We start from the raw sequence: 18,703 nt of genomic DNA on the forward strand, positions 1-18,703 counted from the left end.
CTCCCTCCCTACCTGCTGCTCCCCTCGCCTCCTCCCCCGACTCCCCTCCCTCGCTGCTGCAGCCCCCCCCTGCGCGCTGCCTCCTCCCCCGCTCGCGGCCTCTCCCCTCCCCTCCCTCCTACCTGCTGCTCCCCCCGCCTCCTCCCTCCCCTCCTTGCTTCTCCTCCCTCCCCTCCCCCCTACCCCGGCTCCCCTCCCTCGCTGCTGCAGCCCCTCCCGCGCTGCTGCAACCTCCCCTTGCGCGCTGCCTCCCCCCCGCGCTGCCTCCCCCCCGCCCTCCGCCCTCCCCCCCCTCTCTCCTCCACTCCTCCTCTCCTCTATCCCCCCCTCCTCTCCTCTCCCTCCTCCTTGCTGCCCCCCCTATCCCGTTGCTGATTCCTCCTCTACTCATCCTCTCTCTCCCTCCTTCCCTTCACCCTCTCCCCTCATATGGAGTACCCTATTCTCCGTTAGGGGTCTCCTGGGCTTCAGAAAAGCGGAGAAGTTCTTACTTGAGTTTGAATCGGCATTTTCCACCTCGATTGACGAATGGGTTCCCACTCAATCAATCCGTTACCGCCCACACCGGCCACGAGAACCATCACTTTCTCAAAAGACGAGCTATAGCAGTTGCAAAAGGATTTGGAGCATGAGTGTTCCACGACTCTCTTTGCACGCATTCCTGGCTCCCACCCCTCTAGGTCACAAGCTAGAGATTGGATGCTTGCGGCACTTCCCCAGGAGCTGGCCCCCCACCTTAAGGATGTTCGTTTGTTGGGACAAGGTTTCTTTCAGGTGTGGCTAGATTCCCCGGACGTTACGAGAGACCTGCTAGAGGCCGGGTTTCTATTTCTAGGCTACAAGAGGATTTTTTTGTTCCCTTTCAACTGGGCTTTGACCCAGTTGAAGAGGACAAGCAGGGAGTTTCTATTTTCATCAGGTTCCCTGGTCTCCCCTCAGTTTATCATCGGCTTCTTTCAGTTATTGGAGAGAGGTTTGGTGTGGTAGCAAAGATCCCCCCTCTTTCTGGCGAGCCCTCTTCGACTGCTGAGGCGGTCAGGATGGATGGGGTACCCATGGTTAGGGTCATTGTCCAGGACCCTAATATTTGAGATGACCACATCATGCTACAGCGACCCGATGGGTCCTTCTTTCGCCAGAAATTGAGGTTGCAGGTTGGCAGGACCAGTGCAGGATTTGCAGATCCTCGGGGCACGTCGCTAGACATTGCCCAAACAAGAAAAAGAGACCTAGAAAGCAATCAGCTCGTACCAGCTTACGACAGAAAGCAGGAGCAGGACCTACCGCTCCACAGGCACCGCCTCAGACATGGGCTCCTCCCTTCCTAAGGCTACTCGAGCCACTTTTGCACTCTGCACCACCTCTGGCCCACGGTGGGTTCCGGTCGAGGTTAGGCCCTCTACTTCAGATTGCACATCCACCGCTTCGGAGGCTATCCCCTCGGAGCCTTGGGAGGAGACTAGTGTTTAGGAGCCTTGTTCGACTCCACCCCAGGATCAAGCTATACCTTCCTCAGCAGCCCAGGTTGTTGGCACCTCATTCACAACACTTCTTGATCAAGACTCAGTACAGGTGCCTCCTTCTATGGATAGAGGGAAGGGGGTCTTACATTCTATCCCTGCTTCGGTAGGAATCCTTCGCATCCCCTCCCCAGGACTGGCTCAATAGAACTCCTTTTCCGCTCCGGAGGACTTCTCTGACCTCCCAGATGATGATTTTCTACCTTGCACTTTCGGAGAGCCAGTTATCGGCATCCCTCTTGAGAGATCTTTCTCTCTCTCACCTGTGGACTTTCCTCCTCTGGGACCTTGTGTGTATGGCAGGAGGTCAGCTCCGGTGGAGGGTTCTTTTTTGCCACCAGGTCGGGTAAGGTATTCCAACCCGCTTCCTCTCGCCGATGAGGATAGCCAGTTGGAATATACAGGGATTGGGCGGCATCCCTCATCGTCGTCATAGACAGCTGATCAAGAATTAGCTCCATCCAGGTGTTTCAGGTGGTTCCCTAGACATGCTTTTTCTTCAGGAACACAAACTGGATGTCAGAGATTGCTCCAAGTTAAGTAAGTTGCTTTCAGGCAGGACTTTTTGGCTTATTGCATTGGGAACTGCAATGAAGGTGGGAAAAAGATGGATTTTAAGGGGGAAATAGATGGGAGAGTAGTAGGGGAAATGTGGGAACTGTGGGGGACTGTATAAGTCAACCCAAAAGGATTGTAAGGGACTTTTTGATGTGACATCTAATCCTATCTACTCTCCCTCCTCCTTCGTGCTACCTGCTGCCTAGGCTCACACTCTCTCTCTCTTCCTCTCCCTCTCTTTATCTCTCTATCCCCTCATTCTTCTCTCTCTTCCTCTCTCCTTCCCCTTCTTCTCCCTTCCTTCTGCTATTCTCTCCCCATCTCCAAATCTGCCCCTTCCCCCTTCACTGCATTGGTATCAGAGCTTCATCCCGGGCCTATCGTGGAAGGAAGACATCGCCAAAAACAATCACACCACGGAGGAAGAATGGCAGACTCGTTTCTGCACCATCTCGAAGGCGTTTGCAGGAGGAGCGGAAGTATACATGGAGCCGAGCATTCCGTTACTCTGCGAAGGTTTGTAATGCGCCATAGCTGAGAGACGAGGATTTCAAACGGTGCTAAAATCGTTACATTCAAACGGAAGCGCGATTTACCTTCGCCAACGTTCCAGCCACCGTCCTGACAACCTCCGCCTCCGTCTGTTTCCTCATCCCGTTCCGTTCACGACTGTCGGTGATTCGCTGTCTTCACGCTATCCCCACCGGCCTGACGTCTTCCGCCACCGTTTCCGTCGTGCCCATCGCTCCGTCTTCCAGTTTCCGTCGTGCCCATCGCTCCGCCTCCGTCTGCTTCCTTCACCGTTTTCGCCCGCACCTCAGTCTTAGCCTTCCGACTTGTCCGTCACTCGTCACCGTTTTCGCCACCGTCATCGACTTCCGCCACCTTTACCGTTTCCGCCACTGTCACCGTTTCCGCCACCATCTCCCGCCTCCGGCTCAGCCACCGCTTTCCGCCCCTAGATTCACCTTAGATTATTTTCTTCCCTAATCTTTTTTTTTCTAAGGTTAGTTAACCTATGAGTTAGTTGACTATAAACCGTGGTTAGTCAGTTAGTTAGTTAGTCAAGTTCTATAGTCCTAGCTAGGGCCGGCGGACCATCCTAGCAATCCTAGCTAGGCTTGGGCAATCCGCACAGTCCTAGGCCCGCACAGTCCTAGGCCTACACAGTCCTAGGCCCGCACAGTCCTAGGCCCGCACAGTCCTAGGCCTGTCTCTTTCTCAAAAAAAAAAAAATTTAGGGCACTTCGAAGTTCGACAGTTTCTTTTGGTCCGAGATCGGCTAGGAGGTGATTTCGTGTGCCTGTGCACGTGATTCAATGTAAAGCTAGGAGTAAGCAGTTCTGGATGTGTCATCTAGCTTTTTGCTAGACTAAGTCTATAAAAGAAGAGCCTCAATGCTCCTAGATTCATTCAAGAGTTGTACTTAGCCTAATGCTCTTTTATGATCCAGTTGTACAAAGCTTATTCTACTGCAATAAAGACCTTTGGGGGGGTCCAGCCCTTATTTTTGGGCCCTAGTGTGTGTGTTCTCTGTTCTTTCTCCCCCTCTCTGATTTTGTTTTGCTTGTGAGAATGGGAGATAGAGAGCAAATGAGAGAACAAGAGCAGGAGCATAAGAGCTGAAAGCTTAGTTGCAAAAATGTGAACTAACTGTGGTTAGGGGAAAAAACCTCTAAGTGAGGGAAAAGTGCCTCTAGCCTACTTATTACATTACATTGGTCACTACTAATATAGCAATAATTCTAACACCCCCCCTGCAGTGCCAATGTCATGTACAAGGAAAAGATCAATCACCAAAAGGAGATAAGTTTAGGGCACTGCGAAATGCCTTAAACTTTTCACGTGGAAGTGCTTTGGTGAAAATGTTTGCAACATTGTCATGTGTTGACACATAGATCATGCTGATCTCTCCTGCATGCAACTTCTCTCTGACGTAGTGATAGTGAACCTCAATGTGCTTCGTGCGAGCATGAAACACAGGATTCTTTGCCACTGCAATAGCACTCTGACTATCGGTGAGAATTGGAGAAGAACCCTCCAATGAAAAATGAAGATCAGCAAATAAACGACGCAGCCAAACACATTCAACTGTCGCTGTGAAAGCTGCCTTGTACTCAGCTTCACATGAAGAGGTAGCCACTGTAGATTGTTTCTTGCTCGACCAAGAAATACAAGCTTCACCCAAAAAGAAACAATTGCCACTTGTGGATTGCCTAGTGTCATAATTCTTCGGGAAGGGATGGCTGTAATGAAGGTGGGAAAAAGATGGATTTTAAGGGGGAAATAGATGGGAGAATAGTAGGGGAAATGTGGGAACTGTGGGGGACTATATAAGTCAACCCAAAAGGATTGTAAGGGACTTTTTGATGTGACATCTAATCCTATCTACTCTCCCTCCTCCTTCCTGCTACCTGCTGCCTACAATCACACTATCTCTCTCTCCCTCTCTCTATCTCTCTATCCCCTCATTCTTCTCTCTCTTCCTCTCTCCTTCCCCTTCTTCTCCCTTCGTTCTGCTATTCTCTCCCCATCTCCAAATCTGCCCCTTCCCCCTTCACTGCAGGAACCAGAGGAGATACATGCATATCAGTTTCAGATTCTATTCTCTCTCTGATCATTGGACACGGTACAATAACCCCTCTAGGGCCCACTTGATTTTACTTTTGATTGACGGACGTAAGGTTGGTTTCCTCAACCTCTATGCTCCGAACAACAGAGGGGACCGCGCTCTGTTTTGGAAAGAGTTGCTCTCGTGGGCTGGCATGTGGATTATTAGAGGTGACTTTAACATGGTTGAGGCACCTTCTGATAAACAAGGAGGCAGAGACGGTGGTATTTATTCCCTTGAGAGAGCAGCTTGGGATGCCTTCTTGTTTAAGTTCAGTGGCAGAGATGTTTGGTCAGATGATGCATTTCATATTCAGTCTCAGTCACTTTTGTTTTCATGGTCGAACCATAGGGTGCAGATGCCTATCCATGCCCGGATTGACAGATTGTATGTGGATGACTGGGCTGGGCTCTTGATAGAGGGGGGACAGTTTGCATTGCACCTGGTGTTTCTACTTTCGACCATTTTTCGGTAGTTTTGTCCATGTCAGGGCCCCATCTGAGAGGACGGTCTCACAGTATCAGGATCCCCGATGCCTTATACACGGATGAGACCCTCACAGAGGCAGTATTGGAGATCTGGGTTTCTCACATGCAGCGGGGGTTGCCGGTCCTTCACATGTGGCCACAGCACTTGCCAGTATCAGCGACTTTCATCACTGCGTTGCTAGTGCTCGGCGAGGTGAGGTACTCAAGCGGGAGATTGGTATCCGCCGGCAGTTGGCAGCCTTGCAGAGGGAGGAGCAGAAACGACCATCTGATGCTTGGGTACAGGAGCGCCTTGCTACGGCAAGGGCTTACTTGCAGACATTGCTTGATCAGAGAGCAGAGTATGTCTTCCATGCACGGGAGTCCTTTTGGATACAAATGGGAGGGAGAGTCAATAAACACTTTTTCTACACTTGATCCCAGACATAGTAGAGAGATTGTCAGGCAGCTTATTGACTCTGATAGCGTTTTGCAGTCTCATTTGGATACTGTCATGCACTTAGCGACAACTTTCTATGCCTCCCTTCTTTCAGCAGATCTTGATTTTAGGCCAGAGATGTGGCTAGAGATGAGATTTGGCAGAGTTTACCTATGTTGGTCACACCAGAGATGATATGCTCACTTGATGCACGCTTTACCAACACAGAATTCAAGAGTGCTCTCTTCGCTCTTTATAAGGGTAAATGCCCTGGTTCCGATGGTCTTATTCCCCCTTTTTTAACAGCCTTTTGGGATATGATAGGTGATCATATTACTTCAGCCCTGCAGGGCATTTGGGACTCGAGTGAGATGCCTGACTCACTGACCGAGGGACTCATACACCTTATCCCGAAAGATGGCAACATGAATTTTGTATCCCATTGGAGACCCATCGCTCTTTTGGGCACTCTGTACAAAATCCTGGCCAAGGCGATCAGCATCCGGTTGCAGCCCTTTCTTCCAGACCTCATCCATGATACTGAGACAGGCTTTGTGCATGGCAGGAGCATATTTGATAATATATTTTCCTTTTGGGAAGCCACAGAGTGGACTATGCAGAGGGGGCAGAGGTTGGCAGTTCTACTTCTGGACTTTGAGAAAGCCTATGACAGAGTAGACTGGGGTTTTCTTGAGGACACTCTTCTACGGTTTGGATTTTCAGATGCATGGATTAGAGGGGTGACCTCCCTTTACAAATCAGCCCACAGCCAAGTTTTGATTGGAGGGGTAAGGGGTAACAGGTTTCAGATTTCCAGATCAGTTCGTCAGGGATGCCCTTTAGCCCCCTTTCTCTTTCTCTTTGTGGTAGAAGCTATGAGTATCTTCCTTAGATCTCAGGCTGAGCTTTTTCGAGGACAGCAGTTCCTCTACAGGTGATCGCTCTTCGAGGTTTCGGGGAAGATGCTTTGGTCTTTGACGTTGGGGATGGAGGTATAGTCTCTAGATCCACGGATGATATTCTTCTCGAGGTTGCCTTTCAGCCTATCAGGATTGTTGGTATTGTGGACCATGGAGCGGGCTTGCAGTGGTACTTAGACCCCGACCCTCTGCTCTTGGTCCTGGGATCATGGAGGTTGTGGTTATATGGAGGTGCACCTATCAGGTACTTGCAGTGGCACCCAGGAGAGTGGGAGTGGGTAGATCATGGGCACCGAGAGAGGGGGATTCCCTTCTTTCGTTTCACGGTTGGTAATGCCAGGAGATTTCAGCTGAGCAGTAGAGGTTGGATTCCCTCCAGAGCATCCCATTGGGATAGCTTCTTCATCGCTCCAAAGCCCCCCATTGGGATAGCTTCTTCTAGAGGTTGCCTTTCAGCCTGTCAGGATTGTTGGTTTTGTGGACCATGGAGCGGGCTTGCAATGGTACTTAGATCCCATCTCTCTGCTCTTGGCCCTGGGATTGTGGAGGTTGTGGTTATATGGAGGTGCACCTATCAAGTGCTTGCAGTGGGACCCAGGAGAGTGGAAGTGGGTAGATCATGCGCACTGAGAGAGGGGGATTCCCTTCTTTCATTTCACGGTTGGTAATGCCAGGAGATATCAGCTGAGCAGTAGAGGTTGGATTCCCTCCAGAGCCCCCCGTTGGGATAGCTTTTTCATCACTGCAGATTTGCGTAGGACTTCTCTTTCAAGAGTGTCTTTGGGTGTTATCTTGTCTCCTTCGTAGTGCCTTTGTGTTTGCCACTCCATCCCCTTTCACTCTCTCTTCCCCTTCTCCTTCTCTGCGCCTTCTCTCCTCTCTTTTTCCGTCTCTCCTTTCCCTGTTTCTCTCATGGAAACACACAGCGACAATCCGGAAGCCGCTTGCGTGACACTCAAGGACCAGCTGTTTGACATGATGTAGTGCCTCAACAAAATCGTGAGCCATTACGGTAATCTGTCCATGCAGATAGCCATGCAGCTCGCAATAGACGAAGTTTGAGCATGAGCTTAATAAGTGGTTATTCTCGCCGTTCTTACGTGTTTGGAGATTAAACTCCTATTGCATGAGTGACACCCACACCCATGATTAGGAGCAGATTAGTCCTTCACGATATTTTCAAGCTCCCTCTTCTCTTTCAAGAGTGTCTTTGGGTGTTATCTTGTCTCCTTAGTAGTGCCTTTGTGTTTGCCACTCCATCCCCCTTCACTCTCTCTTGCCCTTCTCCTTCTCTCTCCCTTCTCTCCTTTCTTCTTCCCTCTCCCCTTTTCCTCTTTACACTGCGACAATCCGAAAGCCGCTTGCGTGACACTCAAGGACCAGCTCTTTGACATCATGTAGTGCCCCAACAAAATTGTGAGCCATTACGGTAATCAGTTCATGCTGATAGCTATGCAGCTCGCAATAGACGATGTTGGAGCATGAGTTTAATAAGCGGCTATTCTCGCCGTTCTTCTTACGTGTTTGGAGATTAAACTCCTATTGCATGAGTGACATCCACACCCATGATTAGGAGCAGATTAGTCCTTCACGATATTTTCAAGTATTTTGCAATTAGGGCCACATTAGTGGTAGATGCTTTGAAAGCAACGCATAATACTCGTATGTGCAAAGAGAGAAAATAAGTAGAGCTTGTGTAAACGGACATCAGACATTGCAAAGCGTCTTTACAAGGAATTCTTTTCTTTTGTCAATGAATTTTTGCTTTCAACTAGGTTCGAGGGTGGTTGTTGATAAGGCATGTCACTTTGACCATTGGCAAACAAATTGTTTCCCTTTACTATGTTACAATAGACTTCAAATGCATTATGCTTGTATTCTTTTTAGGAGTTTAAATATCATTAGTTTTTGTTGACATTGCTTTGGTGACTGGTCTCCATATGTCTATTTCCTTTATGCTACTGAAAGACTGCTAGGTTATGTTGATGTACATTTGTTGTTTGGAGTTATTTTTGAGAGTAAAATGGTTTCAAAGAATCTTTTGAGCTTTACCTAGGTCATTATCAATAGTAGATGTCAATGATCGTATGACACAAAGGCAAATCTATTTCTATAATTTCTCCTTCAATAATTTCAATTTTGGGATGTATTAAGCACTTGGCTTATCTCATCTTTGCCATGAATGTGAAGTATACAGAATTATTTTAACAGATCTTGTCTCTGCATACTGAATTTGTAATTGGCTGTCCCATGTATTTTCTTGTTGTTTGTTTGCAAATTTATAGCTAGGTAATGTTACCTTCAGCTGATGAATGTGCATTTGATTGTAGAGCGACATGAAATACACTTCAATGCATCAAAAACATAGGCACAAAAATGCTGATTCTGAGGATGAAAGACCTTCAAATCCTCCGATTGTTGCTTTTAATGCCAATCAACAACATAATGGCTCAAGAAGATTCTCAAGCAATCAGAGTTTTACCAAACCTAAAGGCAATTCTGTAAGTTAAGATGGTTTCTGAGTTTGCACGAGATTCTACTTTGAATGCTAGAAGTCAGGATTTAGTTTATGAAAAGAAAAAGGTTGTTTGTTGTAGCAGTTGAGATACACGGGCTACATTTTATTTTGTGGAATAAATACACGTGCTACATTTTATAGTCTTTACAAGCAATTGTAGCTTGAATGAAGAGAATGTGGACTACTTCTTGATTAGCCTTCTCCTTTAGTGCTAGCTTTTGTCACAGTTGAGTCCGTCCTCACCTTCGCAGTGCCGATAGAACTTAGTACGAAGACCTTTGTATAAATGGATGCTCAAGTATGTGTGGCTGTGTAGATTTGTATGTGTGAGAGCATATGTTTATACTTTGGTCTACACCCATTGTTGGGTGTTGATGACGTCGGTGGGGATGTCATAGTAGCTTGGCTTGCTATGCGTGATGGAGTTTATGGTTTTTAACCTGGCGAGTGACTATCATGAGATGGAAATTGCACTATGTGTTGTGTTGTTAGAGGATGAGTTTGGGCATGTTTCCGGATTCATCTAGATTAAAAAAAAAAAGAATGCTGTAGCAATTTCATCATTAAGGCACATCTTCCTTTTTTTATCAAAATCCTATCCTAAAGTTCAATCATAGTGGGGGACACATCCTCTTAATCTTTGAAGCTATATTTATCATTTGAAAAGAACACGGCAGAGCGAGTGCGGTTTTTCGGGTTTCAAGAAACGGATTCCTCTATAGCCTCTTGGAGGATTTTCAGATGCCTTCCAAATGATCACAGATTCCAGTTAGTAAGCCACCTTAGAGGAAGTGCAAGGAGAATCGAGCAGATTGATGCAGCCATACCCTTGGATGGGGTTATTTCGGTTGCAAGTTTCTCTTTAGGGACACCTGGCTAGGACCATTTACGAGATCGCTTCTCGTTGTGGGGCTATAAGGGTCAGACGAGGATGTCTTTATCTTTGATATTCACTTTGGGGACATTTATAGATATGAGGATGTTATTCTTTTGCATATTGCATTTTAGCCTGTCAGGGTTGTAGGTCATGTGGAGTTCTGTTTTTTGGAGTCTGGATGGTACCTAGACCCTAACCGAGGTCACATTCCCTTGGGCTCATAGAGGCTTTGGCTCTATGGAGGGGTTCTCATAAATTTTTTGCAGTGGAATCATGGGGAGTGGGAATGGATGAATGCAGGGCACTGAGAGAAGAGCCTCCTATTCTTTCGATACATCGTTAGTAATGCTAGGGATCTAGATTCTCGAAATGCCTTAGGAATAGAAAAATCACTCTTTACTTTTGTCAACAACTTAAAGGGTGGTAGGATCCACTTAAATACAGCATACACAGTAAATAGACAAGTGAATATGCACCCTAGAACAAATCACAGGGGAGCTAGAGCGCTCCCACTCAGAAACAAGACACCGATTGGCCCCAAATGTTGGTGCCCCTTGCGGTATTTATTTAACATTCATTTGAAGCCAAGCGACTGATTACAAAGGTCTCTGGGAAGCTGCACCACTGGCAAACCAACACTCGTAGACTCCCCTTCCAACCCACCGTGTAATTCCTTGCTCAACTTCAAATGGCGAATAGCATCCAATCACTAGACAATCAAGTATCCTCAGCCAACCAAAGCATGCAATAGAGACCCCAATAGCATCCAGTGTTTGAACCACTCCTGCAAGCGCACATCCAAGTGCCCAACCTAGACAATCCTGTATCCTCAGCCAACCAAAGCATGCGACAGAGACCCCAATAGCATCCACTGTCTGAACCACTCCTGCAAGCGCACATCCAAGTGCCCAACCAGCCAAACACGGTTGAACAACTGTAAGACAATGCCCTCAACAGCTAAACTCTGGTGCAATCAAATAACCAAACACTTCCCATTGGGTTGCCTCAATCTACAGCCTCCTTGGCCACTGCCCAACACCATAAATCAACCATTATTCGCGAGGAAGGAAACCCAAACGCAATAACTAGCCAGCAACCAATCAGGGAATGACAGAAGCAGGCAAAGACAAGCCTTCTTCTACCCGGAATCCACAGAAGAAAGGTCACCTGGGCTGGAAAACCCTAGATCCTATGGAGATCAGCCGATTCTGCCGTGGCACAGTCCCAAGAGCAGCTTAGAAGCGAACACCCACGCTTGGAAAGATACCAAAACCAGCCACAACACCTAGAAAGCTCTAGAAATCAGGTCAAAATCTCTTGCAGAGCTTGAAAGCCTGAAAAAGCAAGTTGCAGTTCACCCGGAGCAGCCTGCTCAAGTCCAGAACTCCTAGAACAGCCCTAGAACCAATCACAGGCACCTAGAACAGCCTGGAAGAGCCCAAAAGCAAATCACAAACTGGAATAGACACCCTGGTAGAAATCGCCACTTGCTACAAGCCCTTAGATCAATTGCGATTTGCTCTGGCAGGCCTTGGATCACTTGGAACTGGCCCCTGGGTAAAAACGAATTTCCATGGCAGGCCCTGGATCACCTGAAATTGGCACGTGGGTAAATACGAATCTCCCTGGCAGGCTCTGACTTGGAACTGGCCCCTGGGTAAAAACGAATTTCCATGGCAGGCCCTGGATCACCTGAAATTGGCTCGTCGGTAAAAACAAATTTCATTGGCACGCTCTGGATCACCTGAAATTGGCCCCTGGGGTAAAAACGAAGTTCCTTGGCAGGGTTTGGATCACCTGAAAGTGATGATCTGGCTCCTTTGGAAATGATTTGGCCAACTGCCCCCAAAGAAGGGCTTCACCCCTCCCCCCCCACTTTTAAAGCCCTAGGCTCCAAAAAGCAGTGTTTTTTAATTGCACCACTCTTTTGGTCCCTCAAAGCAGTTTTTTAAATTGCACCACTCTTTTGGGCCCCTTGTTGCACTTTGGCCCTAGGAATTAATTGCCTAGTAATTGGGCACACATTCACTATTTCCAAGGGCCCACTAGGAATTTTAATTCCCCAAGTCTCGCCCCATGGCCGGACGCTTGCGCCCTAGAGGCTCAAGGCAGTCACGTGCAAATTACGGGAGTTGCAAATCAAAAGTCCCATAATTTTACGTCCTCCTGACACTTTCTATTCATGGAGGGTTTGTTGTGAACCAATTGAGGGATTGATTCCACCTGTCTTCATTGCTTGTATACGAGTCTATTCAGCAATACTTATGAGATTGCAGATAAGCGAGGATTATTTGGAAGGGAATCGCTAGAGCACCATCACTTTTATGCATTCTCCTTTCTTCAGGACTTGAGGTCTATAGCATAGCTCTCGCTTTTCGGCATCAAGTGTTCGACAAGAGACATGACTCTTCATAGGCTCTTACGATTCGGCGTCTGTTGGTTGAGTCATGTTCTCTAGACGAGGTTATGGCTCCCTGTATAGACCTGCGTATGCGTCTGTGGATACTTCGTGGGAGATTCTAGCAAGCATATTAGCGTGACATATTTGGAGATCTAGGTGTACAGAGGCCTTGGATGGTTTCTAGGTACACCCCACACACACATTGGCTAGTATTTGAATGGACATAGTACACACAATGGTAGCCATTTGAGGGACTATGCAGGGGTCTTCACAAGAAGCCTCCACCAGGAGGAATGGTTTTTTTGAAGGGGTGGAGCGGCTCTTCATTCTTCTCGGAAGCCCCTATAGGCTTGAGGTGGCACTTTCAGCCTCAAACTTGGTTATTTTCTCGCTTTGTTTCAGGTTGCTGGTTTGGATTTTCTCACATGCCTCGCATAATATTTTTTTCCATTGAGCTTTGCTCTTGGACTTTTTTCCATACTTAATAGAAGTCTCTTTTTTGGAAAAAAAAGGTAGAGATAGATGAAGAGGAGAAAGTGGAAGATGATTTCAAACCTTTGTATCTAAATGTGAACACTTTGAAGATTAAAAAGAGGATTTACAGCAGCAAGTCTTGCTTCCACAGGTGAAGAAACGACATGGCAACAATTGCAGCACCCAAAGAAGCAAGAAAACTCTTAGTATCTAAAGACAATGGAGGATCCAAAATTGCGTGACGTTCTTCAAGGTCGAAGGAAGTGACCAACCAAATTACAACAGTCAAGGGAAAGTGCAAATGCAGTCGTCATGATGCATGTGCTGGATGATGATGACCCTCAAGAGTTTTACTCAAGTAGCAAAGCATGTGCATTGGAAGCATGTCTTGATGACAAGAAATGGATGCCATTATTAAGAATGACACTTGGGACCTTGTGGACTTTCTGCCTTGTGCTATGATACAAGCAGGTGTCTAAGAAGAAAGTCAAAGCAGATGGATCCATTGACAAGTACAAGGCAAGGCTAGTTGTCAAAAGATACTTTTAGGAAGAGGGTTTAGACTTCATAAAAGACTTTATTAGTATTTGCAAAGTCTATTGCTAGGTGGAATATAGTCTCTATGTATCTTGAATCTATTGGGAGCTCAAGAGTTTATATGGATCAGTAGTCCTATGGCTTGTTTTTTGCATTGTACATGTGGCACTATTTTATGACTCGCTCTAGAACTTAATCTAGTTCTAGGGCTTATCAAGGTTTCTTCAATGTATGTATTCTCTCCTTGCTCTCATAAACTTTACAATCCTTTGGACTGAGAGGCAACTCCAAAAGTAGTGTGCGATTGTCTGTAGATTTCTTGCAGCACAACAGGGACAGAGGCTATCTCTCTGCATTTGCATTGGTCATGGGCTAATTAGTAGGCCACCATGATCGACTAGTCGAAAGAATTACGAAGTCTATCTTCCTAGGACAAAGGTAGGACCAAAACTTGGTAATGATCTTAATGAAACTTGTTGCTCTAAGCAATTGCGCTTTAATGCGGGGCTCCAAGGCAAGGTCTCCTATTACAGCCATCTATTAATATGGTTTGTGTACGAGAAAAAACCACTTCGCTATTCTATACCTTCGATCCTAGATGGCTAGAAGCACTCATTGTGGTCCCACTGGCTCTGTTGGAGCATGTGGCTCTTCCAGATCCATAAAAGGATTGGACTTCCCAAACCAGAGACGCATTGAGATGTTTTTGCTCGAGATACGTCGATATAGGGAGATTCTCCCAAGAGATCTTCGACCTCATTGTTGGATGCGGGGAGCAATGGAATAGGGTTGGAATCCAAGGGAGCAAACTCCAAGTTGAAGGAACTGAAGTGTACTTGCAAATGGATAATATGAAAGTACAAATGAATATGTGGATAATGGCCCAAAGTCAACCAAAGTCAACTTAGGATTAAATTGTCATAAGTATACTAGGCGTCCTAATAGGACTAAGTGTCCTAACTAGCCTACAAGGCCATGCTAGGGCTAAGTGTCAACAAATCATCCTCCATGGTATGGCTGAAGTATCTTGGATACATCTCAAGTATACTTGGAAGCTATATCCTAGTTCCATGTATGTGCCCATGATGGATATAGTAACTATGATGGTATAGGGAAGCGGATTCATGTAACAAATGGTACCAAGTGTAAAGCTTGCCAAAAAGCTTCAAACTTCGGTCGTGGTAGAACTTTCGTGAGAGATTTGCTAAGTTATCCTCCGTGGGAACGTGGGACAACTGCGACAATCACTCTAAACATAATGATAGTGCACCTCGATGTGCTTGATATGCACATGAATGATAGGATTACACCAACTGCCAAAGCACTCTGGCTATCGGTGAGATCATGGTAGAAGATGCCTGGCTGACATCAAGATCTATAAGTAACTTGCGAAGCCAAGCACACTCCACAGTGGTTGTGAAGGCTGCCATGTACTCAGCTTCACAATTGGAAGTAGCAATTGTAGGCTGCTTCTTGCTAAACGAACAAATGCATGAAGAGCCAAGCATGAAACACTTGGCATTGTGGGACACATGGGTGTCGTAACAGTCAGCCCAAGCATTATCCATGAAAGCATTCATAACTAGTGAAGATTATCATTGTTTAACAATCCCAAATGTGGTATGCCTTTCAAGTATTGGAAGACATGTTTCATGGTTACCAAAGCTGTGTACTAGGCTTGAGCATGAATCTGCTAAACTTAGAGATTGCATAGTGCAGAATCCAGATCAGGCCTGGTGAGACATAAATAGATAAGGCAGCCCACAGCCTGCTAGTAAAGGGTAGCATCTAGTGGGTCACTTCCGTCTTTAGAGAAACGAAAGCCAAGCACTAATTGTGTATAAGCTGGCTTACAATCCTCGTACTAGAACCGTTGTAAGAGCTGTCCAATATACTTGGATTGGCTCATCATTGTACATCTCCCCCCCCCCCCCCCCCTGCCCCCTCTCCCCTCAAAATTGGCACGGTGGATGCCAAGATAATAATGCAGCCAGCCCATATTTATCATGGCAAACGATTTCCGAAAATCGGCTTTGAAAGCTGCAGTTTGCTGTGTATGTAGCCCAGAAGTAAGCATACCATCCACATAGAGAATTAAAATCAGAAAATCTTATTCACTCCTCTAGACATAAAACTCGGCCTCTGTGAGGTGGTTGTGAAATCTATGGCACGTATTTTGGCATACCATGCCCGAGGTGCCTGGCATAGAGGGTCTTTTTCAGCCGGAAAACCTGAATTTTAGAGCCTTCAACCTCAAAGCCTAGAGGCTGGTAGACATAGACTTCTTCAAGTAAATCACCGTGAAGGAAAGCTGCCTTAATGTCAAGTTGGTGAACCTCCCAATGCCTATGTGATGCAATGGTAGTGACATATCAAATGGTCGTGATACATGAAGTGGGAGCAAAGGTCTTCTCAAAGTCAATCTAGTGCTGCTGTGCATAGCTTTTCTCAACAAGGCGGGCTTTGTGGTCTGCGTTGCCATCAATTTTTCGCTTTACCTTGTAAACCTATGGCATGTTTGCCAATTGGCAAGTCACATAACTCCCATGTGCCATTTGCATGAATGTAATCAAGTTCAGCTCTCAAGGCATCCATCCATTCCCTGCCATCAAATGCATCCTTATGTATAAGGGTTCTTCATTGCAAGCAGTGGTAATCAATGCAACATCAAGTAAATTGCCATGCATTTGTTTTTGTTCACCTCTGGTGCGGGCAGCCAAGGACTCAGCTTGCTTTTGTCCCTAAAGTCTCCAAGAGCCACCTTGGGACTGCTTTTTCTGTCTAATCACAGCATTGTCCTTTGCAATTGCCTATTCCATAGCATGATCATCAATCAAGTGGCTGCAAATCATGCTAAACGCTGCTAGAAGCATTTGGATTTGTATCGTACACAATCTGATCTGAATCTGTGTTTTACTCAAACAAGGGCAGCAAGGAAACAAATGCATCGAAGGCTTCTATTGACGGCTGTTTTTAACAGTCCAGCCAAGATAAAGGTGCATTCTCAGCAAAGGGTCAAGAGCTTGTCTCCACTCTTGTTTTCAAGCATGGAAGGAAAGTGTTTGAAGCAAGAGAAGGCATTAGACTGGACTTCAAAGGATAAATCCGTGTATGTCTAGTGAGTCATCCACAATGGCGACAAAGTATAAAGAGCACCCAATCGATGTTGTCTGCATCAGCGTGCATACTCACTAAGCACGAGATGCAACTTCTTGGATGCACCAACAGTCCCATCTTTTGGAAATGAGAGCCGATGCATTTTGCCTAACAAAGCAGCCCTCACAAACATGTTTTGTGGGATGTCTACCACCATGTCCTTGGAATGCATTTTTACCAAAATTGCAAGTCCCTATCCCTCATGTCACAAATGTGTATCGGAAATGACAGATTCAGCAGCTACATTGGTTCTCTAATAGCGTGTTTGGCATAGCGGTACAATCTCTGGAAAGTGTGCCATTGGTACTATACAATTGTCTTGTCGGTTGTCAGACACAACAGAAGGATAATCGTAAAAAATAATCTGAAAGCCATTTTTGGAGATTGCTGAGATTGAAATTACATTCTTTTTGATATTTGGAACATACATAATTTTCAATAGACTGATTGTATCCCTTGACATAGAAGTGGATAATCCCATAAGGCATTATTTGCACAAGTGACAATGCTTCCCTGTGGAGCATCACTCGTGGAGTGAACTAGAAATTTGATGGAGGTAATTTGCTCAAAAGCACCACTGTCAAAATACGAGTGTGACTTTGAATCTAAAATTGACAAAGTTGAAGCATACTTCTTTGGATTGTAGTGACAGGTCACACCAAATGCTCACTCAGCATGAGCCATGTTTGCTGCCTCATGAATATGTTCATGGACAGCATGAGAATTTGTAACTGCAAGACCTTGTTGTAGTTCTTTCCTTTTCTGAAGCAATGTGCTTCTGACATTTAGAGAAGTCAAGACGAGGCTTCTTGTAATAATTACAAGGCTTTGTTTCTCTTCCCATAAGCCAAGGGAGAAGAGGTACTTGAAGGCTTGGGCTTGCGGAAATTCTTGTACCCCTTACCTTTGCCTCTGTGATTTGTGGCAAAGGCTTGGTTTGCATAGCCCTATGCAGGAGCAAGAAAACAAGCTGATCGAAGGAGTAGTGGTTGGGGTTACCCATGGCCACTATAGCAAAACCTTGGTAAGACTCAGGGAGTCCATTTAGTGTTGTGGACACAACCTGTGGATATAGTACAGTCTCATCAACATTGATGAGCTGCTCTCTAAAGTCCTTGACCTTTGTGACTACTAACTAGGCATGCATGATGTCCCTCTCCTTCATCTTAACATTGTCTAAATACTTTCTCGAAATGCCAACCTCGGCTTCATTATGAACCTGGTAGAGATTGGTCAAAGTGTTGCAATAAATAAATCCCCCAAAAAGGAGAGTGCGTAAAAGTATCAAAGCCTCAAGGCTATCATTGCAATAATCTGGCTGCTCAAAAGTTTGGTTGCAAAGGTGTAAATGCCAACCAAAAAAATGACAGCAAAAGCTCTGCAAGTGTGAATGCAAAACGGGATTGTCAAGGTAGTACCGATGTTTTTATGAGTATGTAGCATTTAGCATCTAGCATGCGTGATGATGCTCATTTTAGTAGCTCCATCCTTTCAGCTTGTTGTATCAGGAGTCGTATAGTCTCATAGACGCATTGGTTTTCTGAAGACTTTAATAAACTTTCTTTTTTTCTCTCTCTTCCCCCACCACATGCTGCCTTGCTTCTCTCTTCTCTATTCCTTGCTATGTGTGTGTGTGTGTGCACGCGCGCTTCTTACGTATAGCTCTTACTTAATTAAATGTAGAATTTTGGTTCGTGAAGACACATATACATCATAACAATAATTTAGGCATTACGTTGCTTACAAATCACATTTTGCATTTTGTTTTTTAGAATGGTCCCTTGCCCCTTGGCACAAGCATCTCTCCTCAAAAAAAAGAAAAAAGAAAACATCCTTTCTTGCTTTTGTCCTAATTTGATGCTTTTAGCCACCGTAGTTGCCAAATTATTTCATCTATGTCTCAACAGTGTGTAATGATTGCAATAATTGTGTTGCCTCTTGGGATTGAACTAGTTAAATTGTTGGATGTACTTTTGTACTTTTGTAAAATTGCAACTTGGAACGCTATTAATCTATAGATTTGGCACTTGATTGCAGAGTGACATGGAGTACATTTCTATGCATCAACAACATCATAAGAATGTTGATTCCGAGGATGAAAGGCATTTGGCTTCTCCATTGGTAGTATCTCGTTCCAATCGACCACGTGGTGGCTTAAGACGAAGTTCAAGCGATCAAGACTTCACCAAACCTGAAAGCTATTCGGTAAGTCGAAGTCATTGTTT

General features: G+C 45.7%; 1 protein-coding gene across 3 annotated transcripts in view; it reads left to right on the forward strand.

Moving 5' to 3' along the window:
- Nucleotides 1-18,703, forward strand: part of LOC147903266 (uncharacterized) — an 87,093-nt gene that overhangs the window by 38,246 nt on the left and 30,144 nt on the right. For all 3 annotated transcript variants that reach the window (XM_087373027.1, XM_087373028.1, XM_087373029.1), the window contains 2 exons: nucleotides 8,846-9,016; nucleotides 18,516-18,683. In XM_087373027.1, the coding sequence (XP_087229153.1) occupies nucleotides 8,846-9,016; nucleotides 18,516-18,683 (339 nt within the window). The remainder of the gene's footprint in view (nucleotides 1-8,845; nucleotides 9,017-18,515; nucleotides 18,684-18,703) is intronic.

This window comes from Dipteris shenzhenensis, chromosome 3, assembly GCF_047967505.1.
Source record: "Dipteris shenzhenensis isolate YYH24624 ecotype China chromosome 3, Dip_SZ_1.0, whole genome shotgun sequence".
NCBI lineage: Eukaryota > Viridiplantae > Streptophyta > Polypodiopsida > Gleicheniales > Dipteridaceae > Dipteris > Dipteris shenzhenensis.